The sequence below is a fragment of the Somniosus microcephalus genome, chromosome 3, assembly GCF_052327205.1.
Source record: "Somniosus microcephalus isolate GS21.2 chromosome 3, FLI_Smic_1.0, whole genome shotgun sequence".
NCBI classification, from domain to species: Eukaryota; Metazoa; Chordata; class Chondrichthyes; order Squaliformes; family Somniosidae; genus Somniosus; species Somniosus microcephalus.
In genome coordinates, this window is record NC_140989.1 from 24,083,347 (window position 1) to 24,108,617 (window position 25,271).

General features: G+C 43.0%; 1 protein-coding gene across 2 annotated transcripts in view; it reads left to right on the top strand.

Moving 5' to 3' along the window:
• LOC147120907 (nuclear receptor-binding protein-like) overlaps window positions 1-25,271 on the top strand; it is an 84,996-nt gene that overhangs the window by 52,739 nt on the left and 6,986 nt on the right. For both annotated transcript variants that reach the window (XM_085979395.1, XM_085979401.1), the window contains 10 exons: window positions 3,037-3,120; window positions 6,837-6,895; window positions 8,132-8,230; window positions 12,634-12,766; window positions 15,113-15,215; window positions 17,000-17,050; window positions 17,256-17,391; window positions 19,167-19,220; window positions 22,442-22,505; window positions 24,665-24,720. In XM_085979395.1, coding sequence (XP_085835521.1) covers window positions 3,037-3,120; window positions 6,837-6,895; window positions 8,132-8,230; window positions 12,634-12,766; window positions 15,113-15,215; window positions 17,000-17,050; window positions 17,256-17,391; window positions 19,167-19,220; window positions 22,442-22,505; window positions 24,665-24,720 — 839 coding nt within the window. The remainder of the gene's footprint in view (window positions 1-3,036; window positions 3,121-6,836; window positions 6,896-8,131; window positions 8,231-12,633; window positions 12,767-15,112; window positions 15,216-16,999; window positions 17,051-17,255; window positions 17,392-19,166; window positions 19,221-22,441; window positions 22,506-24,664; window positions 24,721-25,271) is intronic.

Here is a 25,271-nt window from a genome sequence, read left to right on the forward strand (position 1 = left end):
TTTAAGCCCTAAACCATGGGTAAGGTTTTATTAAAGGAATCTAAACAGCAGTTGCAAAGGACAATGCAGAAGCTTGCACTAAGTTTACAGATCTTGACTCTCGCTCCCTCCTTGGATACAAAATAACGTGAGACACAACAATTTACTAACTATTGATACACTAAAACTGGGCCACCGTCCACATTGTAATTCTTCTGTGTGGCTTGCAGAGCTTCACAAGGTCACTTCGAAACAAGTTGCAATAGTGATAAAGGGAGGGCTGATCACTGAGAAAGATGAGCAAAAATGTATCTCTGTCTTGTCACTGAGATGTCAAACTCCCCTGCTCTAAAGATGTCCTGTTGAATCTCCCCTCTCCGCCCCCCCCCCCCCCCCCCCCCCCCCCCAAGCCATGATAACTGGATTCATTTTTTAAATCCATTCTCGGGATGTGGGCGTCGCTGGCAAGGCCAGCTATTATTGCTCATCTTTAATTGCTCTCGAATAGGTGATGAGCCACCGCCTTGAACCACTGCAGCCTGTGTGGTGAAGGTACTGCCGCAATTCTGTTGGGGTAGGGAGCTCCAGGATTTTCACCCAGCGATTTATGAAGGAATGGCAATATACGTCCCAAGTCATGGTGTATGACTTGGAAGACAGCTTGGAGGTGGTGTTCCCTTGAGCCTGCTGCCCTTGCCGTTTTATGTGGAGGTTGCATAATTAGGAGGTGCTGCCAAAGAAGCCTTGGCGAGTTGCTGCAGTGCATCCTGTAGATAGTAGACACTGCAGCCACAATACTCCAATAGTGGAGGGAGTGGCTGTTTAAGCCAGTGGATGGGGTGCTGATAAAGCTTTGTCCTGGATAGTGTCAGCCTTCTTGAGTGTTGTTGGAGCTGTACCCATCCAGGCAAATGGAGAGCCACTCCTAACTTGTGCCTTGTAGGTGTTCTAGAGGCTTTGGGGAGTTGGGAGGTGAGCCACTTGCCAAAGAATACCCGGCCCCATACCTGCTCTAGTAGCCAAAGCCACATTTATGTGGCCATTCCAGTTCTGTTTTTGGTCTACTGATGTCCTAGGGACAGAGATAATCATATATGTATCTTTCTCCCTTGCAAGGATGGTCCAGCTTCTGCAGAATATAAAGCACAATGGATGCTTGCTGACCTACGTCACCAGATTTAAATTAGCTGGCCAGGTTCCTTCCTGGCATCAGATTAACCGGTTTACCACACTAGAGAGTTAATGGGACTTCAACTCTTCTAGTGAGCAATTATCTAAGTTTTTAACTTGATTACTTACAAAATAATGGAAGCATTTGTGTTAAGTAATGCTTAATTTAAGTTCTATCCATCGTTTGCCCTCAAAAGACACTTGCATAACAATGCCAGTCTGAGCTTCCCGGTGATGTTTGTATATTTAGCCAAACGTAACAATTGCAGAAAGACAAATTTCAAGTTTAAAAAGCACAATAATATTGGAATCCAAGAATTCATGAACAAAAAACCCACTGCCACATACTCATGCTCTGTCACCATTTTCGTTCTCCTCTGGTTTATAGATACAGACTGTTCACATACAGCTTGATCATAAGTAAATGTATGCTGGATCTTCATTGTCAGTACAAGTTCAAATTGGGGCAAAATGAACAATCGGTGACCAACAGAACTGGTACAAAAGTACATTGTTACCAAAATGGAGGCCTGAAATCAATTGCAGACGTGAATGAGTATCCCTATGCTGTTTGACAATTGAACTGTTTCTAGCCACTGAAATGTTAGGCGCAGACCTACTTGTAAATCAGTTTAACTTTCAATAGTTGGGATGAAAACTTTTCTTAGACATGATATTAAATGCAGTCACTAAAGAGAGACATGATATTAAATGCAGTCACTAAAGAGAGGTGTGGTGGTTTTGGGTAGATGAAGGTTAGCGAGACAGCTGGCTCTGCTTGGCACTGGAGGAGGCAGTGATTTTATTTAATTGGGAAGTTATGGTGCTGTACAGTTTTAACAATTTTACTTTGTAGAAACAATTCTCTACCGGATCTGCTGTGCTAAGACAAAATTTCTCTGTCTGGGATGGCTGAATTCAGAGAAATGGAAAATGCAGCATTGTCACGTTTCATTGCAATAAACAGTCTTTGCTTTAGATGAGGTGTGCATTCTATTTCTGGTGAGTCTCTGGAAATAAAATTAACTTCTTCCAAAGTTAGTGATCTTGAAATTGCCAACTTGATTTATTCTACAGCTGAAAGAAGGATCTTGTTTATTTTCAAAAGAAAAAAAAATGACCGATGAAATAGTTGAGGATATGAATGCTAGGCTTCAGTATTTTATGACATAAGGTCCTTATTTCCGTTGAGGTGCATTCCACTGTGCTTTATAGGCAGATGTTCTTGCTTTGTAGTTTCACTATAACATGGTGTTACATCATGAAGCAGATCATTTGAATTTTTTAAAACTGTAGTGAGGTTCACTTTGTTAGAAATTTACTGACTTGTTTCTGTTGATCTTGTATGACAAAGCAAACATCTGATTTACTAAAACAGGATATTTTGTGTTCTGATTTATAGAAATTAAACAAGTCCCTGTTTGATCTCTGCTCTGCTAAAATTAGCTGAACTCCGCTTGGATGTTGGTCGGGGCACTAAATTGGCTTGGTCATTCGTGAGTTGGGGAGGCCAAAACTAGTCAGCGTTCCTGCTCCTGATTGCTCTCCTTGGTGTCAGTGCACATGTCTGGACCTTGTTTCGGGGCAGGCATTGGTTTGGCTCTGATGCTCCCTGCAGTCAAATAGTCTGCAACTCACTGTCATGACTCCCTGATGGATAGTATCTTTGCTGAGATACTGGAGTGACCAGCATCCACGGGACTGTACCCCAGCAAGGAGTCGCCATTTTCAGTAGGAAGAGGGGCAACAAATTGGTTTATGCACGATTTGATGAGGACTGCGATTTCCCCCCCCCCCCCCCCCCCGACTGAATCATAAAGGTGCAATGTTGTATAAAGTTTTTTTTCTTTAGTTTCCTTTAACTTCCAAACATTTTATCTTTTGCAGTTGCACCTGATACAATTAACAACCATGTGAAAACATGTAGAGAGGAACAGAAGAACCTGCACTTTTTTGCCCCAGAATATGGAGGTAAGCAACAATTCACAAGCTCGAATAGTAACAAAGTGGATTGAACGTGGATTTTAAGTAACGTTAAACTAAATCACCCATGCTTACAAATGGGATACAGCTTGTTTCATTGCTATATCCCATCTGCCAATGATTTTTTTTTTTCCTCTTGCCTTGGAGGAAAATTTCTACAAAAGTGGAGTGAGTAAATGCAGTGTTGCTGCACATGGGATATCGCTGAATTTTTCTTTTGTATTTTGTAAGGATGTCAGCTATTTTATTTTCATTACTTAACTAATATGTGACATCAACAAGATGATGAGCTGTGGGATTCTATATATGTCCCACTTGTGGCTCTGACTTGTGATCTGCTTGAAATGCTTACACTCGAGCTACGTCCGTTCACTTGTGGGATATAAATAGTATGCCATAGCTCCTCATTGCAGATCTTTTTTCCCTTTCCCTTCCCCATTCTGTTAACCATGAACCTGCCCGTAGGCAGTTAAGTTTGGGGATCATTCACTGGGAGAGGGAGTTGACGTGATTTTTCTGCTGTTGCATTGTATAAATTATGGACTATAGCCTTAGTGTTTCTTTCCTTGCAAAATAGTTTTATTTTTACAGTACTTGTTAATTTTATGCAATTCTCTTGGTCCAACATAAAACGTTCTTAAATGACGGTTGATATACTTGTCTAATTTTCCTGAAACCTATTCTAACCTAACATAACATAAGAATTAGGAGCAGGAGTAGGCCCCTCGAGCCTTCAATAAGAACATAGCTGATCTTCGACCTCATCCACTTTCCCGCCCGATCTCCATATCCCTTTATTCCCCTAGAGCCCAAAAAATCTATCACTCAGCCTTGAATTTACTGAACAATTCAGCACCCACAACCCTTTGGGATAGAGAACTGCAAAGATTCACAACCCTTTGAGTGAAGAAATTACTCCTCGTTTCAGTCTGAAATGACCGACCCCTTATCCTGAGGCGATGCCCCCTAGTTCTAGACTCTCCAGCCAGGGCAAACAACCTCTCAGCATCTACCCCATCAGTCCTCCTCAGAATCTTATGTTTCAATGAGATCAACTCTCATTCTTCTGAACTTCAAAGTGTATAGGCTCAATCTCTCCTCATAGGACAACCCTCTCACCCCAGGAATCAATCTAGTGAACCTTTGTTGCACCGCCTCTAAGGCAAGTACAGGAAACTTTTTTTTATCCGGGACCGGCGTGGTGCCGGTTGATCAAAAAGTCCGGATTACAGAGGTATAGTAAAAGGTACGAGAGCCCCGTACACGGCCACAGATCCAGGCGTCCCTATTGCATGGCAACAGGTGCAGGAACCCCGGTTACAGGGCCACAGATCCAGGAACCCCGGTTACACGGCCACCAATATGAAGTAAAACTTACCTGAACCTACTCCTGAATTTTGCCGGTTAAGAGAGATTTCCGGTTATTTAGGTGCTGGTAAAAAGAGAGTTTCCTGTATATTCTTCCTCTGATAAGGAAACCAAAACTGTGCATAGTAACCAGAATCTAAAGATTTTGCATGCCCTTTCTTTCAAAAGGCACACTTTCTACTCCAGATCAGAAATTGAATCTGTTGAAGTTGGAATGTATTTGAGGAAAGATGCACTGGTTGAACAATGTTCCAATTTTACTCTGTGCCAAAGGCATCAGGTCCTCCTGAATTCAGACAGCTACCTCCTGCACTAATCAATCTTGTTCAACAAAGTTATGTAACTGCTGCAGCACTGCCTGATGCCAAAATTGATGACTAAAAGCACTGAAGTCTTTGCCCATGCAGATGGTGTTAATGAAACCTTTAGCACGGTCACTGATGCTGCTGTTTCCAGCTTGGTATTGCTCAAAATCAACCCTAGCAAGAAACACTGAACCCACTGCTGAGTTTGTTTCAGCTGAAAAGGCTTTGCACCAGATGTAAAAATGAGGTATTGAGCAGACACCCTCTCCACAGAGACTTTGCAAAGAATACCTTCAGTGTTGTTATGGCATACGACTGCTTTGAGCAGATGGCTACAACAGAACTTCCTCTGATTCCAGTTCTAATTCAGAAGTCTCCAGTTAGACACAGCCAAAAGTAGTACTCACAGATCCCAAGGGGGAAAAATTCAGTATCGCCCCATTTGGGGCGCCATTATCGGCCGTGCGCAAAGTTTAGCGCCTGGCACTAATTATCACCTCCGACAGCAAAGTTGGCTTTTATCGCCCCTGGAGGTGATTGGAGCGCTAAATCAGGCACTACACACCTGTCTTAAGGCGCAAAGGCCGAGCAGCAAGGCGCTAACTCAGAGCGCTGGCGAAGCAAGGAAGGGCAAATCAAAATGAACCTGCAAAGTGCTGCTCAGTACCCAAAACTCCTTCACACAGCGTTGAATCTCTCCAGAAGCCTCTGTGTGTGTGTCTCTCTCTCTCAGAATACGTGGTGCAAAAATGTCACCCACAAAAAAAGGCAGGAAGCGGTCACCTTTAAATAGCGCTCCCCCAGTCCCTTTCTGACTGCAAAACGCTCCCCTCAACCTCTCGTTGCTAGCGGCAGGCGGTAAGGTAGGGGGAGCCACTCAATATCCGGTACCGGGGCGTTGCGCACTCGACTGACCTCATGATCTGCCGGCGCAGGAGATCGTGGCGGTAGTGTTTAGTGCCGCCGCAAAATATCTAGTTAATTTCGCGAGCGGCGCAAATATCGCCGCGCCCGGGCGCTAGTTGCACCGCGCCCCATTAGCGCCCTCTTAAGGCGCTAACTGGAGGCGCAAACAACTGAATTTTCCCCCCCAAGCTTCTTAAGGCTACAGGAGACATTCCAGAGCCTGCAGTACCAATTGGCTTATCTGAAGCTATTTGGGTTATTGAAGAATGGAAAAATAATCTCATTTTAAGAGGCTATTGAGGATGAGGACATTGTGATGCTCACGAGCAGCATTGTAGAAAGTAGAAACTATTCCTCAATGTTCCTTTACCCAGGGGGTTGATTATCTCCTTCAATACTGTAATTCCTACTAGGCTTCGTAACTAGTAATTCACATTCCAGAGAGCCAAAGGAGGAAAAAAAATCAGAGTGGCAAAGCACCAACAAGGACTGGATTCTAGACTTGGTTGCAGGTATCCTCAGCCAAGTCTTCCAAAATTAGGCGAACTTGAGGTAATTTGCCACTTGCCTTGAAGCCAGTCAGCCTGGTCTGAGGATAGTAACCTAACCGATCCATCCCCGTTTCTTTCCAAACCTATGAAATGTGAAGCAAGACTAGTTTATTGTCAAATGCTGGAAGCTGTTGGATCGAGCCTTTAATCCAATGAACCCGGCTGAATTTGAACTCCGGTCTGAGCCCTAAAAAGACCCGTTTTCTAACGTGTGCGCTATCCAATCCCTCAAACTGTCTCGCACATTAGTCCCTCCTTCTTGCAAAAAGGAAATTGAAGTAGAAGTTCCTTTGTTGAGGATGGTGGTTGTTTTATTTGTTTCTGTTAAGATTTTAATATTCTACTAGTGTACCCTACAACAACAACTTGTATTTATATAGCGCTTTTAACGTAGTAAAACGTCCCAAGGGGCTGCACAGGAGTATTTTAAGACACAAGTTTGACACTGATCTGCATAAGGATAAACTAGGGCAGGTGACCAAAAGCTTGGTCAAAGTGGTACATTTTAAAACCTTAAAACCTAAGTGGAATTTGTTTTTAGTAATTTAATACTGATATATTCTCTCTCTTACAGCTGTAACAAATGTGACTACAGCTGTTGATATTTATTCATTTGGAATGTGTGCCTTAGAGGTATGTGGTAATCCATGTTGGAAATTATTTTTGGGAGAAAGAGGAAATTCAGCTGAATTATATAAAATTTTGAGCTTGGCTGCATTACAGTGAAATCGGAAGAAAAGTTGTTTCCCCTTGTCGTCCTCCCACACGGAGTCTCTATTTAGGGATAATTTTGTCACTTTTATCAGTCTGTACAGTATGTTCAGGAATTGATTGAGAAAGTCTTTGTGTACACATGATATAAACAAGCTATGTTTTCTATTCCAGCCGCTATCATTCATTCAGGATAGCTATCCAAGGCTGGGAAAGATGTAGAGACCCAGCACCTACATCATAAGATTCTCCCAGTAGTCAGCCCAATAGTGACTGATTTCCAGCATGCTCTTGATTGATGTGAGGAATGGGAAGCTATGTTTGAGGACAGACTGGTTCTAAAATGTTATTTTCCTTGTAAGATTTTCTGGGATAACATTTAATTTCTCCATCTTCTGCTTCTGCCTCTCAAAAAAAAAAAAAAATTGTCCCCTAAAATATTCAGAGCTCCCGTGATTGTTAAATGCACCCTCTAGTGCAGCACTAAGCCATGTCGGTCAGGAAGTCCCAGTTTGATCTGAACTGGGGTAGTGGTAGGGTGCTACATCCGGCCTTAATTTCCCCCAGCTAGGAAGTGGAAAGAGGAGCCAATGTTCCTGCTCCTGATTTCCTTTCCAGTGACACCACTGTGCATGTAAAGTGTATCTGTGTGGATGATGGGTGAGAAACCCCATGGGTTGAATAGCTCACTGTCACTCACTGTTGTGGGTGACATGCTGGCTGCTGACCTACATAACGACATGCTGGACTGTGCAGGGTGAAAAACAGTTACTCAGACCAATAACTGAACTAGAACCATAAATATGACAGCTGTTTTATCACAGTTTAACTCTTGAGGGTCTTGATGGTTGGACTGACCCTTACAACAATATTGGACTGCTGAAAGAAATTGGGAATCATCTTGGATGTAAATTTTGAACTTTATGCTGAAATATGATAAACACTTATCATGAAGTTCGTTAAGTAGGTTTTATTGAGTTGTAAGTGTGTCTGTGTGGGGGTGTACCTTGTGATTTAATAAGGTTATTTCGGTGGGGGTGAGAATGGAAGGACAATCGGGGCGCAAGTTTCATATTGGTGATCGTGACTGTGTTTCACAGTAGTTGGAGTAGATTTTTGTCCAATTTGTGTGAACCCATCAGTCTTTTGATGTTCTAGATGGCAGTATTGGAGATCCAGGGTAATGGAGAATCATCATACGTGTCGCAAGAAGCAATCAATAATGCAATTCAGTCACTTGAAGACACTCTGCAAAGAGTAAGTATTGCACCAATTCTACTGCAAAAGATGAATACTCACTTATTCAGCCGTTTGAATGTAAGGCTAAACATTTGTAGACAAGAAGCCCAGGAATTCATATCGAGCTTGGTTGAAATTTTCCTTAGACTGAGAGTTTGATGGGCACATCACTAAACCGAGCCGTGAGGATTAGTTTAACGGGATCTGGCAGATGCTGTGCTTTGGGTCCTCCCCTCTCTTTCCCTTTTACTTCTCAATAGCTTGCTTCATAAATTTAAAAAATCTGTCCATCCCAGCCAATGCCTGGGGCATACAGAAAGGAGCGAGTTCAGACCTGACGTTGAGGTTTCACACCTGACCTGAAGGCCGCTAGTTTATTGATCTGTAGATCTAGCTTGCACTGTTTCAGTGAGCTAAAGTCTGACCTTTCTTAGGTTTCATTTGCTTGCACAGCACACTATCGTATTAGCAGGAGGATATCTTGAATTACTGGTTTGCAAGTTACCACTAGCAAACTCTTCTCATTTTCAAATATGTTGGAGTTCATTTCCTTTTAAAGGTTTTTCGAGGTCCCCTCGTAATACTAAAATATCTACTATGAAATCCCATTCTTTGAAAATATCACTGTTGCACACGTTGGATTGGACTCTAATTTTGAGATAACAGCCAACATCAGTTGCCTGTTAATGGTTCAGGCTGTTCCAGTTGCAAATGGAGGCCAGATTTATCTCAATTTGGTAATGCAGAGTGAAAATGAGTTCTAAGAGATTATAATATAAAGTAGCTACGCACTTGGCTGTGATTCTTGCCTTTATTCCTTTTAATGCTTGTCTGTGGCATGGCACGGGAAATGCTGACTTCAGGTCAAGTAAGGCTAGAGGATGATGGGAAAGGTTGGACCAAGGCCATGGAGACGGGCAGGAATGGAATGGGAGAAACTAGTTGGCGGGGGTGGGGAGGTGGGTTAAGAAAAGTGCCTCGGTAGAGGCTGGGGGTCAAGTATCTGATGCATAAGAGATTAGCGTGTAAGATTAAAGCGCATGGGATTGGGGGCAAGGTATTGACTTGGATAGAGAACTGGTTGGCAGGCAGAAAGCAAAGAGTTGGAATAAACGGCTCTTTTTCCGAGTGGCAGGCAGTGACAAGTGGGGTACCGCAGGGATCGGTCCTTGGACCCCAGCTATTCACAATATATATTAATCTGGACGAGGGAACTAGATGTAATATCTCCAAGTTTGCAGATGACACAAAGCTGGGTGGGCGTGTGTGCTGTGAGGAGGATGCTGAGAAACTCCAGTATGATTTGGACAGGTTGAGTGATTGGGCAGAAGCATGGCAGATGCAATATAACGTGGATAAATGCGAGGTTATCCACTTTGGTGTCAAAAACAGGAAGGCAGAGTATTATCTGAATGGCAATAGATTGGGAGAAGGGGAAGTGCAACGAGACCTGGGCGTCCTTGTGCACCAGTCGCTGAAGGTAAGCATGCAGGTGCAGCAGGCGGTTAAGAAGGCCTTCGTATCGAGAGGGTTTGAGTACAGGAACAAGGATGTCTTGCTGCAGTTGTACAGGGCCTTGGTGAGACCACATCTTGAGTATTGTGTGCAGTTTTGGGCGCCTTATCTGAGGAAGGGTGTTCTTGCCAAGGAAGGAGTGCAGCGAAGATTCGCCAGGCTGATACCTGGGATGGCAGGAATGACGTATGAGGAGAGATTGGGTCGATTAGGCTTATACTCGCTGGAGTTTAGAAGAATGAGAGGGGATCTCATTGAAACTTATAAAATTCTAACAGGACTAGACAGACTAGATGCTGGAAGGATGTTCCCGATGGTCGGGGGGTCCGGAACCAGGGGTCACAGTCTAAGGATAAGGGGTAAGCCATTTAGGACAGAGATGAGGAGGAATTTCTTCACCCAGAGAGTGGTGAACCTGTGGAATTCTCTACCAAAGAAGGCAGTAGAGGCCAATTCGTTAAATATATTCAAGAAGGAGTTAGATATATTTCTTAAGGCTAAAGGGATCAAGGGATATGGGGAGAAAGCAGGGACAGGGTGCTGAATTTGGATGATCAGCCATGATGTCATTGAATGGCGGAGCAGGCTCGAGGGGCTGAATGGCCTACTCCTGCTCCTATCTTCTATGTTTCTATCTGGGAGGAGGGGAATTGCATATTTTAAAAACTTCACTTGCCTGGACTGTTAATTTTAATAGGCCCCAGTGGGAATGTATCTTGCAAATAATGCTAATCAGTGCTCATCGTGGGTCAGCACAGGGATCTTTGTGATGGTATTGGAATTTATGTAACTGCAGTTTATTAATGGTAATTGTGTTAGATGTTGGAATTGGACAGTTTCGGATTGTAGATATTACAGATCTATTTCGATGCAATTGAAGTATATTTTAAAAAAAATGCGGCTTCAGCTCCAAATTGAGGTCTTTCTCTGCGTGCACAGAGATACTATTGTTGTAAAACTTTGTGGCTGGGGGGAGAAAAATATACTGAAATCGCACAGCAAGGCATGACTGCACATGTGGTTAAATGTTTACCCTGATGGAGACAAATGCACAGATCTAAAATACAAGTGCTGCATTGTCTGGGTAAGGTGCAATAGTTTGTCTACTTGAAGTGTTAAGCAGCTGAGTCTCACCAAAGCTCTGAACCAATCAAGAACAAGCCATTGAATATTAAGTTTGATTTTCTTTGTGTTAATAAAGTACAATATTGAATAACAATAGTAGATTTAGAAATTTTCATCAACTGCCCATTTTTAGACTTTTTTGTTTTCTTTACCTGTAGATAGCATTACACAGTAAATATGCTAATAAATGATGTATTTGATCCAGTGATTGCTCTTTAATGACTTGTTCGTTTTCCTCAATTTTTGATCACCTCTCCCCATTATCGTGTTTCCTTCTTGAGGACTGTGAGTTGTGAGCTTCTCTTAAACAGTTTACAATGCAGTTTTGTTATTTAAACCCCTCACAGCCAAGTGCTGCCGCAGTGCCTTGTTTGCGGGGCAGATGGGCTGTTTGTAAGATACTCTGGGCTTTAATTGGCTGTAGATTATCGGCCACCAGTTGTGAGGACATGGCCTTCTATCTTGAAAAACTCAGCAGGCCAGGCAACATCCGTGGAGAGAGAAACAGAGTTAACGTTTCAGGTCGAAACCCTCCTTCAGAAGTTCTGAAGAAGGGTTTTGACTGAAACGTTAACTCTGTTTCTCTCTCCACAGATGTTGCCTGGCCTGCTGAGTTTTTCCAGCTTTTTCCTGTTATTTCAGATTTCCAGCATCTGCAGTATTTTGCTATCGTGGTCTTCTATCTGATGACTCGCTGTAGCGTTTGGTGCTTTGAGCCCTTGCTGAAATGCACCTCTTGGCCCAGCGCATGTTTGACCCCCTGCCTGTGCAGCTCTGTAACTAAGCCCTGGGGGACACTGAAGAGTGGTTCTCGCATTTACCTCAAAACACTTGAAGGGAAGCGCTCGCCCTCTAGTTTGACTCTTCTCTGTATCATGGGGAATTGTGGCCAGCGGGACTTTAATTGGTATTTATTGAAATAGATTACAGGGAAAGAGTGCAAGATCTCCTTAAACACTTGAAGTTCACCCAAAACTTGAAATGTGTAAAAGGATTATCCACAAGTGTTCTGTTGCTGAGGCAACAGATTTTTAAGCTCTCACCTACATTCCACTGAGACTTTTAAAATTATGAAGTGTTTTGATTGGGAGAATAGGCAAAGATGATTTCCTCTGGTTAAGGAGTCAGTAACAAGGGGTCCTTGACTTTTAAACAGTGAGTGGGGAGAGCGGTTAGGAAAAATGTCTTTATGCAGAGAGCTATAGAAGGCTTTGCCACAGAGGGTGGCCGAGGTAGAAACAATTGCATCTTTTGAGAGAAAATTGAATCAGTATTTGATGCTAGGAAGGATGACTGCTATGGGGAGCGAGCAGGGCAGTGGGATTTGTCTTGAATTGCTCTTGCAAATATCTTTCTGTGCTGGAAACTTCTCTGGTGAGTATTATACAGGAGGAGGCGAGGGTGCAAAATATCTATTATGACACACATGCTCATAATGGAAAACTAATCCCATCGTTGCTAAAACTATTTAAAAACTCAATCACTCAGTTTTGAGGTAGAAACTAGCCCTTAATACTAGAGTTTAACCAGTAAAAGAGAGAATGTGGCTTCAGGGAGATGGAAAAAATAAAGCAATTAGGATAATCAGAGTAGTCACCTTAAGAAGCCAAATGTATACTCATTTTGTACTAAATAAATGCCTCAAAGTTGAGACTCAATGTTACTGAATAGGAGCACTCATGTTTGCACTATGCTCCTGATGCGAGTAAGCTCATCTGAACTGTACTGAGGTCGAAAAATATGCGTACTTTTAATATTTTTTCCATTTTCCCTCTTGACAGGAATTTATTCAAAAATGTTTGGAGGTTGATCCTATCAAACGACCTACTGCCCGTGAGCTTCTCTTTCACCCAGCTTTGTTTGAAGTACCTTCACTAAAGTTGTTAGCAGCACATTGCATCGTCAGTCATCCTCGTAAGTATTTGTTGCGAAAGCTCACGCTGTTTGCTTTGCACCATTTGGGGCTCAAATCTTTTATGGTCTGAATACTGAGGTCCAGCGTGTGACTTGTATTGGAGGGTGGCAGGAGCTTGCTGTGAAACATTGATTTGGTTCCCCAATCATAGAAACATAGGCCTAGAAATTGGGTTGAGGTGCCAAGTTCGCCTGAGCGCAGGATTTAGCACAGCGTTCAAGGCTTTAGCGATCGTCAGATATTCAGTTTCATTGCCCCTAGAGGGAGACGGGGCGAGGCTGGAGGCGCTCCACGTCCCTCTTAGGGCGCTGAAACTGAATATCGCAGCGCAATGTGCCGCAGCGCCACACGCTGCGGCACGGCACGCTGCGGTACTGCAGGCCTTCCTCCCATTGTTAAGGGGGAGGGGCCTGCAACAGCGCGATCCCCGATCGCGAATGCCGGCAAAAGAGCCCGGCACCGAGGAGAAGTGCTGGGCTCTCGGGGAAACAGCCGGCAATGCCCGGGGGGGTGGGGGGGGGGGTCAGGAGGCCGGGGACGGAGGTGCTGGCAGGCAGCCGCCGAAAAAGGCGGCTGCCCCGCACCTCCACCTTAACTTGCGCCGCTGCCGGCACAGTAAGGCCCCGTGAACCGGGTGCGGGTAGCGAACGGCGCAACTGCGGCGTTCGCAACCAAATATCGCGAACGGGGCGCTGCGCACACCGATGACGTCATCGGTGGCGGCGCAGCGCAAAAGGCTAACGCCACCATTATAGCCCCAACTCAATATCGCGGGAGGCGCAGCCAGTGGCGCTACAGCCACTGCCTGCCTCTTTAGGCGCTAACAAGTGGTGCTACTCACCCAATTTCTCCCCCATAGAAACATAGAAGATAGGAGCAGGAGTAGGCCATTCGGCCCCTCGAGCCTGCTCCACCATTCAATAAGATCATGGCTGATCATCCAAATTCAGTACCCTGTCCCTGCTTTCTCACCGTATCCCTTGATCCCTTTAGCCTTACGAAATATATCCAACCCCTTCGTGATCGAAACATAGAAGATAGGAGCAGGAGTTGGCCATTCGCTTGCAATGTAACCTTTTAAGCAACTACTTACAAGTCAGTGATTTGCAGACTATTTTTCCATTCAAAGTCTGGGTGCTGTGCTACATCTTGGAGGGAAGAATGGGGATTACTGTACATATTACAGGAAACTTTGTGCTATCCTGCACCCACGGGACCGAGCTGCTGCCGTTGCCTCAAAACTGCCATACTCACCAGAGTTAATGTTGAGAGATACGGAGATTCTTATCTCCGTATTTGACAACAAACACTGTTGCTTAGCAACAGCTTCTAAACACTCGGGTGTGGCCCTAAAGCTCTGTAGCTGAAGCTGTTGCTATAGCTACAGACCTTGCACAGCTTGACTGTTCAAACAAAGCAAAAAAAACAAACAAAAATAATAAAAAACGGCTGCTGATTTTTGCCGGTGGCTCCAGATTGCCGGATAGCTCATCTCCGGATAGCACAAAGTTTCCTGTATGTAGTAACTTGCAGAAAACAATCCGCACTTTTAGCCAAATCTAATTGTAGCAACTGGAATTTGAAAAGCCACTGGTATTCTTGAACAACAAATTCCACGGGATTCACTTTTTAAAAAAAAATGTATATAATAACTAGTCCTAAGCCTTCTGGGCACGTGCTAATTTGAAGTGAGACAGTTTTCTACCCTAGGAAGCCAACAGTATGTTGTGAATTACAGGATACCTTTCCCTGCAATCTCTCTCTTATTTCAGGTTTCTACTTGTGCATGAATGTCCTGATTGTGAAGCAAGATTGCCTCTATTGTATCTCAAGTAGACATTAAAAAGAGCTTAACAAGTTAGCTTGCTGAAAAGCTATTTGAAAACTCAGTGGCCGTCTAGTAGTTAAATCGTTGGTGATTGAACCATTTTTAATTGACAATTTCGTTCCAATATCTGAAGAATACCGCCTCAAAATATTTTTTTTAAATAAAGACCATCTCATGTATTGTAAAGCTTTGTTTGTAACTCCTTGAGGTCTTCTGGGGATTTCCAGATTGGGTAATTTTTTTAAGCACTGGATTTATTTCTTTGAAACATCTGATTGGAAAACGAATAGGTAGCAGATCCTTCGGTTTATGAAATTGTCCACGCAGCCCTCTACATTTTTAAATAGATTTGGGGAGATGACCACATCCCTGATCTCATTCTCCTGTCAAAAAGGAAAGAGATGGCAAGGTGGGTTTTTTAAAATTTAAGATTGGTAATTGTTTCTTCAGTATTTGTGGAAATAGATACCCATTCACAGGCTGGGCAAGATTTTTAATTCAGTCTTCTCTTTTATAGACATGATTCCTGAAAATGCTTTGGAAGAAATAACGAAAAACATGGACATGAATGCAGTTCTAGCAGAGATTTTCCATCATGGTGCAGAGGGAGTACAGATCAGGTATTGTCGGCATGACCAGCACCTCCTAGAGCCTGGTCAGAAAGGGATTAGGCTAATGCTCATGTGTCGGAATGGAGATTCTCTCGTGTCCTGCCATGTTCAAGTGTCCCATCAATTATCTTGCGCACACTTGGGGCCTGCAATGGAAGAGCAAAATTGGGTCCAAATCCTTCAGTGGAGTTGGATGTCCTAACTTCTGAAAGACAAGCGTCAGCTACCCAAAGGAAAACCGTGCTGCCGTTGAATTAAAGGTGTTATTAGTATATAGTAATAGCATTAACGTAACATTGGGTAATACAGAAAAAATTGGACGTCTGATGTTTAGAAATCTCATTTTGGGGATCTCCTTGCAGGTACCCTACAGTCCCATGCGAAGTTCCATCCTATACTTCACCTTAATGTTCATAAAAATTCATCAGTAAAATTTCAAGCCCAGTCAAAAGCAATACAAGGAATATCACTGTTTCATAAGAACACACAAACATAAGTAGGAGTAGGCGTAGGCCACTTGGCCCTTCGAGCCTGCTCCGCCATTCAATAAGATCATGACAGATCTTCTACATCAACACCTTCCCACACTATTCCCATATCCCTTGATTCCCTTATTATCTCTCGATCTCTGTCTTGAACATGCTCAACGACTAAGCATCCACAACCCTCTGGGGTAGAGAATTCCAAAAATTCACACCCTTTGAGTGAAGAATTTCTCCTCATCTCAGTCCTAAATGGCCGACCCTTTATTCTGAGACTGTGATCTCTGGTTCTAGACTCCTCAGCCAGGGGAAACATCCTCCCTGCATCTACCCTGTACAGCCCTTTAAGAATTTTTTATGTTTCAATGAGATCACCTCTCATCTAAACTCTAGGGAATATAGGCCTAGTCTTCTCAATCTCTCCTCAAAGGACAATCCCCCCATCCCAGGAATCAGTCTGGTAAACCTTTGTTGTACTCCCTCTGAGGCAAGTATATCCTTCCTTAGGTAAGGAGACCAAAATTGTACACAGTACTCCAGGTGTGGTCTTACCAAGGCCTCTTATAATTGCAGTAAGACTTCTTTACTCTTATACTCCAGCCCTACTCTTATACTCCAGTCCTTTTGTAATAAAGGCTAACATACCATTTGCTTTCCTAATTGCTTGCTGTACCTGCATGTTAACTTTCAGTGATTCGTGTACACGGACATCCATCAGGTCCTTCTGAATACCAACATTTCTCGATCTCTGACCATTTAAAAATTGACCATGTTTTCTGAGCACACAAGGCACAGAATTTTTCCTGGGGTGTCAAAGGATCACCCTAGAACTCTTCTATGATCTAATGGTGACGCTCCACAGCAGCCTCATTGCAACAGGGTGCTGCTCTGTGTTTTAACATTTGGAAATACTGGGTACAATTTGGGCAATTACTTGATCAATCCTATCCGATGTATAAAAGAGGGAATGTTTCAGTTTCTTCCCCCAGCCAAATTTGCTTGTGTTTTTGAAAAACCTGAGCCATTGCTACATTTCATTTACAAACTGGGTTACAGTCATCCAACGGTAGTGGTAGTCCACCGAGTGACTCATGTACCTTCAGCTCCTAATGCATTCGGATTAAGTGCCTTATAAACATGAGGCTGTTTGAAAGTGGAAACTGTTAGTTGCTGGATACCTAATGCAGCTCATCTATAGCTAACCAAATTTGAAAGAAATCTACGTTGTAATTTGTTTCAAATACTGTAGTATAAAAAAGCAACATAAATCATCACAGTTTGATAAAGGACATCCTTTGCTGTTCTTTACAGATTCTCCCAGTTCCCTGCACTGGAGTTGGATAAATTTTTAGAGGATGTGAGGTAAGAATTCCACAGTAGGGTTGATGAGCACCTTCTCTCATTTATCATCACATGAATTAAATTGAACTCTGGTTTTGTTCATTTTTTGAGATAATGTGCAGAAGGGTATGACCCAGGAATTGTTTATCTGAAAGCTAAATGTTTGTTTTCTATACATGTACCGTGTTATGTCAGTGACCTTTGATCTTTAACTTCAAACCTGAAGGAATGGTATTTACCCTTTGACTGCGTTTGGAATGCCCATGCCTCAGCAACCGCAGCAGGAGACTGTGACATCGCCTATTGTCCCGCCATCTGTGAAAACCCCCACACCAGAACCCGCAGAGCTGGAGACTCGGAAGGTAAGAAATGGCACAAAGTTTTCACCCTTTAACCAGATTACTTATCTGCGAAGCCAGTCCTCTTGGAAACGTTCTTTGGCCCGGAATTTGCGGTCGGAGGCGTACCTCCAGAGTACGCCTCCGATCTGATTTAAAAAAAAAAAAAAAAAATCTGCACTTACCTTCAGGCTCCTGGGCTTTGGCGACTTCGGGTCCTGGGCCTGCGGGCATATGGGTAAAGGCTCACTGATCCCAGCGACGCAGGCAATTCAGAAGTGTCCCTGGAATCATGTGGGCCAGGTCCTCCAATCAGAAAGGAGGATTCCTAATATGCTTATGGTTATTCCATTTGCAAGAGGAATCCCCAAATAATTAAATAATTTATACAACTCGAATAAAAATAAATGTTCCCATTTTCAAATTTAATTGAAGATCCCTTCAAAGCATATACAATAAAAATTTAATTTTGGAAAAATTTTAATCTGGGCCAAAATTTACGAACTAATTTTAAATGTTTGTGCATGATTTTTTTATTTAGGTTTTATATTAACCCTTAGCAGGTGTAGGGGCTTTGTGGGCACTTGCTGGGCAGTAGTTGGGCAAATAGCCTAACTTTGCGCCAGCGAAAGTGATTTTTGGGTCGGTGCGTATGATCTGTCATGGTGATCCTTGACATCGCAAGTTCCAGGTTTTCGTGCATGCGGAAACCCGGAACTTGCGGGGACTTTCTGAAAGCTTACAGCGGCGTATGCTTACGCCGTCATCGGGAGCACAATATCCAGGCCAATATGTTTATTTGAGAGATGTGCATGATGCTGGCAAAGCCGCATATGTTGTCCATCCCATTTGCCCTGAGAAGTGGCGTTGGGCCGCCTTGAGCCACTGTAGCCCCTGTCGTGATGGTTCTCCCATGGTGGTGTTGGTTCAATGTCCTGGAATTCTCGACCTAACACCGCTGAAGAAGTAGCACTAGAAATCCAAGTTAGCACGCTTGTCCCCATATTGTTGTGGCTCTTGTGCATGTCGAAGTTACCTTGGTGAAGCACTGCATTGCATCCTGTGGTTAGTACGTACTGCGATCACAGTGCACTGGTGATGGAGGATTACCAAATCCCAGCCCATTTAAACCCTGGATTTTCCAACGGTCTCAGCGACTTGGCCTCCTACAGGCAATGCTTTGTATGTATTTGCGGTGATGCTTAACAGCAGTAATGGAGGTGGGTTTGAATTTTGTGGGCCTAGTGAGCCAGCATTGCTTCTCCATTGGTGGATTTAAAATAACACAATTATTATCTTAACTAAATTATTCACTTACAGGAAACTCTTTTTTAATACGGGACCGGCGTGGTGCCGGCTTATCAAAAAGTCCGGATTACAGAGAGGTATAGTGAAAGGTACGAGAGCTCCGTACACAGCAACAAATCCAGGCTTCCCTGTTGCTTAGCAACAGGTGCAGGAACTCCGGCCACAAGATCCAAGCGTCCCTGTTGCTTAGCAACAGGTGCAGGAACTCCGGCCACAAGATCCAAGCGTCCCTGTTGCTTAGCAACAGGTGCAGGAACCCGACCACAAGATCCAAGCGTCCGTGTTGCTTAGCAACAGGTACAGGAACCCGGCCACAAGATCCAGGAATGGCCACTAATATGAATTAAAACTTACGTGAACCTACTCCTGAATTTTGCCGGTTAAGAGATTTCTGGTTATTTAGGTGCCGGTAAATCGAGAGTTTCCTGTATTGTGATGGAAGTGATGCAAGAATTGACCAACTCATTTTTTTATTCTTTTGATTTTCATAGGTCGTTCAGATGCAATGCAATATTGAGCCAGTTGATGAAGGAGCCAAACACCATGTAAGTTCCTGCCCTTCCATTAAAGCATTGCTGAACTGAAAGTTTACAGTTAGTTGAATAAATTTACTATCTGCTTATTAGTTTCTATAATTTTTAATTTTTTTAATCTAAATATGTTAACTAAAAACTTGTACACAATACAGGTAGCCATGAATTTCTTGTGTTTGTTTCTCCATAGCTAAGCTGTTTAGATTCTGGAACGGTTCCTGCAAATTGGAGGATAGCAAATGTAACCCCGCTATTTAAGAAAGGAGGGAGAGAGAAAACGGGGAACTACAGACCTGTTAGCCTCACATCAGTAGTTGGGAAAATGCTGGAATCTATTATAAAGGATGCAATAACTGGGCACTTAGAAACTAATAGTAAGATTGGGTAGAGTCAACATGGGTTTATGAAAGGGAAATCCTGTTTGACAACTATTGGAGTTCTTTGAGGATGTGACTAGTGGAGTAGACAAAGGGGAACCAGTAGATGTGGTGTATTTGGATTTTCAGAAGGCCTTAGATAAGGTCCCACACAAGAGGTTGGTGAACAAAATTAGGGCACATGGAATTGGGGGTAATATACTAGCATGGATTGAGAATTGGTTAGCAGACAGAAAACAAAGAGTAGGGATAAACGGGTCTTTTCCAGGATGGCAGACTGTGACTAGTGGGGTACCGCAAGGATCGGTGCTTGGGCCCCAGCTATTCACAGTCTATATCAATGATTTGGATGAGGGGACTAAATGTAACATTTCCAAATTTGCTGCTGATATAAAGCTAGGTGGCAGTGTCAGCTGTGAAGAGGATGTGAAGAGGCTTCAAGGGGATCTTGGCAGGCTCAGTGAGTGGGCGAGAACATGGCAGATGAATTATAATGTGGATAAATGTGAAGTTAACCACTTTGGTAGAAAAAACAGAAAGGCAGAGTATTTCCTAAATGGTGAAAGATTGGGGAATGCAGATGTTCAAAGGGATCTGGGTGTCCTTGTACATAAGTCACTAAAAGTGAATGTGCAGGTACAGCAAGCCATTAGGAAGACAAATGGTATGCTGGCCTTCATTACAAGAGGATTTGAGTACAGGAGTAAAGAAGTCTTACTCCAATTATATAGGGCCTTGGTGAGACCACACCTGGAGTACTGTGTACAATTTTGGTCTCCTTACCTAAGGAAGGATATACTTGCCATAGAGGGAGTGCAACGAAGGTTCACGAGATTGATTCCTGGGATGGCGGGACTGTCGTATGAGAAGTGATTGAGTAAACTAGGCCTGTATTGTCTTGAATTCAGAAGAATGAGAGGGGATCTCATTGAAGCATACAAAATTATTACAGGGCTTGATAGGGTGGATGCTGGGAGAATGTTTCCCTTGGCTGGGGAGTCTAGAACCAGGGGCCACAGCCTCAGGATAAAGGGTAGGCCATTCAGGGCTGAGATGAGAAGAAATTTCTTCACACACAGGGTGGTGAATCTTTGGAATTCTCTACCCCAGAGGGCTGTGAAGGCTCAGTCATTGGGTATATTCAAAACAGAAGTCGATAGATTTCTGACTAGTGAGGGCATCAAGGGATATGGCGATAGGGCCGGTGAATGGAGTTGAGGCAGAAGATCAGCCATGATCTCATTGAATGGCGGAGCAGGCTCGAAGGGCCGAATGGTCGTCTTCTGCTCCCATTTCTTATGCTCCTATGTTCTTATGTTTATTTTCCCTGTATTCAAGTTGTGTGAAGACTGATGCTTGTGTGAATGAGTGTATAATTTGTAACACTGAGTAGAGCATAGTCAGAAAATACTGACGTAATTTGATAAGAATTTTAGCATTACTCACGGTAGACTTGTCTCAAAAATCTAGTAGCTACTGTAAACCAATACATTAAGTGCATGTTATCTGATGCAAATCGATTGAGTGAGGACCTTTTTTATTGTCTGGTAATTGATTTATGTTGCTGTGTAGAAAATCTGCAGGAGCAGAATTTCTGTTCTATATTTGAAACTGAATATTTTACTTATTTGAAGTTTAAAATTCTATATTAGCTCCTTGATTCTTGCTAAATAAATTGTTTAGCGTAGAGATAACCCTGTGAATTAATATTCAGTTGGGATGTTTATCTTTAAAGATGCCAGGCAATCAGGAACAGGAAGTATTGAGGCTTGCTCCTTATTCTGTTAGTCTCTCATTTAACATTAAATTTGTCTTCTATAAATTTAAACCCTTTCTATCCTAACGGTGCTGACTCCTGCTGTGGTATGATGCCATCGAAATGGGCCTCAACAGATAGTGTTGACAGGCTGCTGTTTGGAGAAGCTCACAGCTGAGCCTGCACATGTCCTCACCAAATATCCATTCATGTGCTTTCTAACAGGGTCACTAAATGATTATCAAGAGCAAGACTCTTTCTGCCCCCCTACCCCATCCCCTATTATTTCTACCCCGACCCCAAATCCAGATGCACTGGGGGCAACTGCCGTACCTGTACTTGTCAGTTTGATTCAGTCGGTAGCACTTCTGCCTCTACGTCAGATGTTATGGATTTGAGCCCCATTCAGGGATGTGAGCATATAATGTAGACGAGCACTGAGGAGGGGGTTACCACCTTTTCGATGAGTTGTTAAACCGAGGTCCCATCTGCCGGTTCAAAAGAGCATAAAAGATGCCATAGCACTATTTGGAGAGAAAAGGGAGTTTGCCTGTGTTTTGGGCAACATTCCTCCTTCAATCGACACCACCAAAAAGAATCATTAACTGGTCATACACCTGCTTTATTTATGGTATCTTGCTGTGCACATTTGCGAGTATAAATGACTGCACTTCAAAAGTAATGAATTGGATATGAAGCATTTTGGGGCATCCAGAAGACATGGTGAGGTGCTGTACAAATCTGCAGGTTGTTTCTTTGCTGCCCTAGGTTAGATTAGCTAATTTAGCATTAAGCACGGATTGAACCAGGGACATTCTGTTCTTGTCAATACGCCATCACATGGTACGCTTACTCAATAAGCCATTGAAAGCACGTTGCACTAGTTTTTAACTGCGTGTAAACTAATCAATTCGAAATACCACCAGGTGAATCATGAGATGACCATAAGTTGTATAACAGGCGTGTCAGTGTGCGAGATCTGGAAATGCTTGATAATGACTCTTTTATTTAAGCTGATTACTAAGAAAATAACTCATGTTCAGAGAAAATAATTAGAGGAAATATGTCTTTATGTTGTTGTGATTCTTTTTCTCCTTCAGTTAACTCTACTCTTGAAACTGGAAGACAAGCTAAACCGACACCTCAGCTGTGACCTGTTGCCCAGTATGTACCTTTCTGTCTTGTTGCTTTGTGCAAGTCAGAATTTGAGTTTTGTCGGAATGCATATGATCTGTTTAATTCCACAGAAATTTAAATTACCAGTTTGTTGGATCAATTCAGTAGCTTATGTTGATTTTAAATTAAATAATTTGTTACAGGGCACCTGCAGAAGAGTGGCATTTATCAAATGTTTGACCAGATGTTGAATGCCTGTCATATATATATGTCTTCAGCCTGTGTCCCAACGTAGTCATTCACCTTAGTAATTTTTTCAGAACCATTTTCTGATGCATCTAAGCTTTTTGAGGCAGGGTGACTGAAACCAAATTCCAGAGATTGCCTCAAAATTGCTATGTGGTCAGTGTAACTTGTTCTTGCTTGTAATCCAGTGCTCTCCAGATGCATCTCAATAAACAATTTGCTTTATTACTTCACACCAGCCAAATATCTTTGTGGTGTTATCATTGATCACCTGCAAATCCTTTCCCTGTTCAGGTTCAGCCAGTACAGGTTATAAATGTGTTTACTACTGCCTGTATCTGTATGCATTGCTCTATATTTATCAACATTAAAATCCATCTGCTATATTTCAACCCATCTACATAACTGGGCCAAGTGTCTCTGAAGTTAATGCTATTTGTTACCTTCTCACATATCTTTGTCATCAAATTTAATAATACTTACAGGTACCCTGTTTCTTATTCAAATATTGTGGACAGCAGGAATCCTAGAACAGATCTGTGTGGAATGCCACTGGCATTCTCTTTCTCCCCACCAAACCCACAGGAAGGGAGACAAAATTTCAAGACTCTTGCACCTCGCAACATCCAGGAATGTTGACGGAAACCTGCGAGTAGCTAAATTGAAACACGTGGTGTGTGGCCTGGTTGGGGGGCTGGATTGGGGTTGCTCCCCCTTCAAGGGATGAGGCCATTTTAAGCAAGTGAGGTTTTTCAAGTCACCAGAAAGGTGCACAAAATTTGGGGCTTTGGACCATCAAAAACGCTTATTTTAAAGTGCCTTAGACAGACACTTGGTTCATTACGAATGGCAGCTATAAGCACATAACAATGAGAACTGGGATTTTTTTTTAAATCCCCTCAATTAGCTCCTTCTGTACGCTGTGGATGGTCAGAATTTTAAAGAAAGGTGGAGTTCCTTGTGCACAATCTGAGCAGTGCAACTGAGGGAGCATTCAGTCTACCTCAGGAGTCAGGTCTTCCGCCAGCAGTTAGGTAGAATAGTATGAAGCGGTCTGGGTTTCACCTCTTGGGCGGGAGGGGGGGGCTCAGTATATTCTCGGCATCGTTAGTACTTTTTTGTGATGAGAATTAACAGAATTTGCAGTGTTCTGAGTTAGTTATAAGTAACCTCCTCAACCTATTTAGCTGTTGGGAGAGGGGCTAAAGAATGGTTTGTTGGTACTTCACCTTGCTGTGCTGCAGGCAGACGGCACTGAGTCACACTTAATTCCCATACGAGTGACCGTTGGCCATTTTGGCAGAAGGTGCTTTCTTTCTGGAGGTGGAGGGAATTAGGGAATCTGGTCCCCTGAACTCTTGCAAGCATTTCGGCAGCCTAATCCAAAAAAAACATTGTCAAAGGCCTAAGAGAATACCATGTTGCCTGGGGAACTTATAACAAGGGGAAGAATATTGCTGTATTTCATAGAATCATAGAATAGTACAGCTCAGAAGGAGGCCATTCGGCCCATCGAGTGCGCCGGCTCTTTGGAAGAGCAATCCAGTTAATCCCGCTCACTTGCTCTTTCCCCATATCCCTGTAATTTGGATTATTATCCAATTCCCTTTTGAAGGCTATTATTGAATCTGTATCCACCACCCTGGGCAGTGCATTCCAAATCCTAACCACTCGTTGTGTAAAAAAGTTTTTCCTCATGTCGCCTCTGGTTCTTTTGCCAATCACCTTAAATCTGTGCCCTCTGCTTATCGGCCCTTCAGCCATTGAAAACAGTATTTAACGAATAACATTAAAAAAAAGGTTTAAGAAAATAATATGGGGAAGAAGAACTTGATGGTTGTTTAGAAATGCCATCTTTGACAGAATCCACTATCTGGAGCACTGAGTTATAATTACCAAAAACAAGAGCACTGGTTGTCCAAGTATGGTCAGTAGTACTAACACTTGTCTCTTCCTTGTAGATGAGAACTGTCAGGAGCTGGCAGCAGAACTTGTTCAGCTGGGATTCATCAGTGAGGTAAGCAGTTTAGTTTTGCTTTTTGCTTTTTAAGTGCTTACACCAATACTGTATGCTTTCTTTATTTATTTATTTATTTATTTATTATCAAATCAAATCAACTTTTATTGTCATTGTTAGTGCACAAGTGCAGTACAACGAAATGTAGGCTTGCGGCTCCCGAGAGTGTACATTTAGATTAAGACATTTAAACATTCAACATACATTTGGCTTGTAGTATATTAACATAAACATAATAAAGTGCATTGGCAGATGTGCAGGCTTTAGAGTTTATTTGTGGAGTTCAGTAGGATGACAGCCCTGGGAAAGAAGCTGTTCCTAAATCTGGTCGTACGGGTGCGAATGCATCTGTAGCGTCTCCCAGATGGCAGGAGGGCGAACAGACTGTGGCTGGGGTGTCCTCTCCCGAAAGTAGTAACTCGTGCTAGGGTGCTGCCAGCTGTCCAAGTTGCCCAGCACCATTGAGCCTCATGGGTGTGAGTAATAGTCAGTAGTTCAACATTTGACCCTGGTGACTCCATTTTATAAAGATCCAGAATCCAATGTATCTT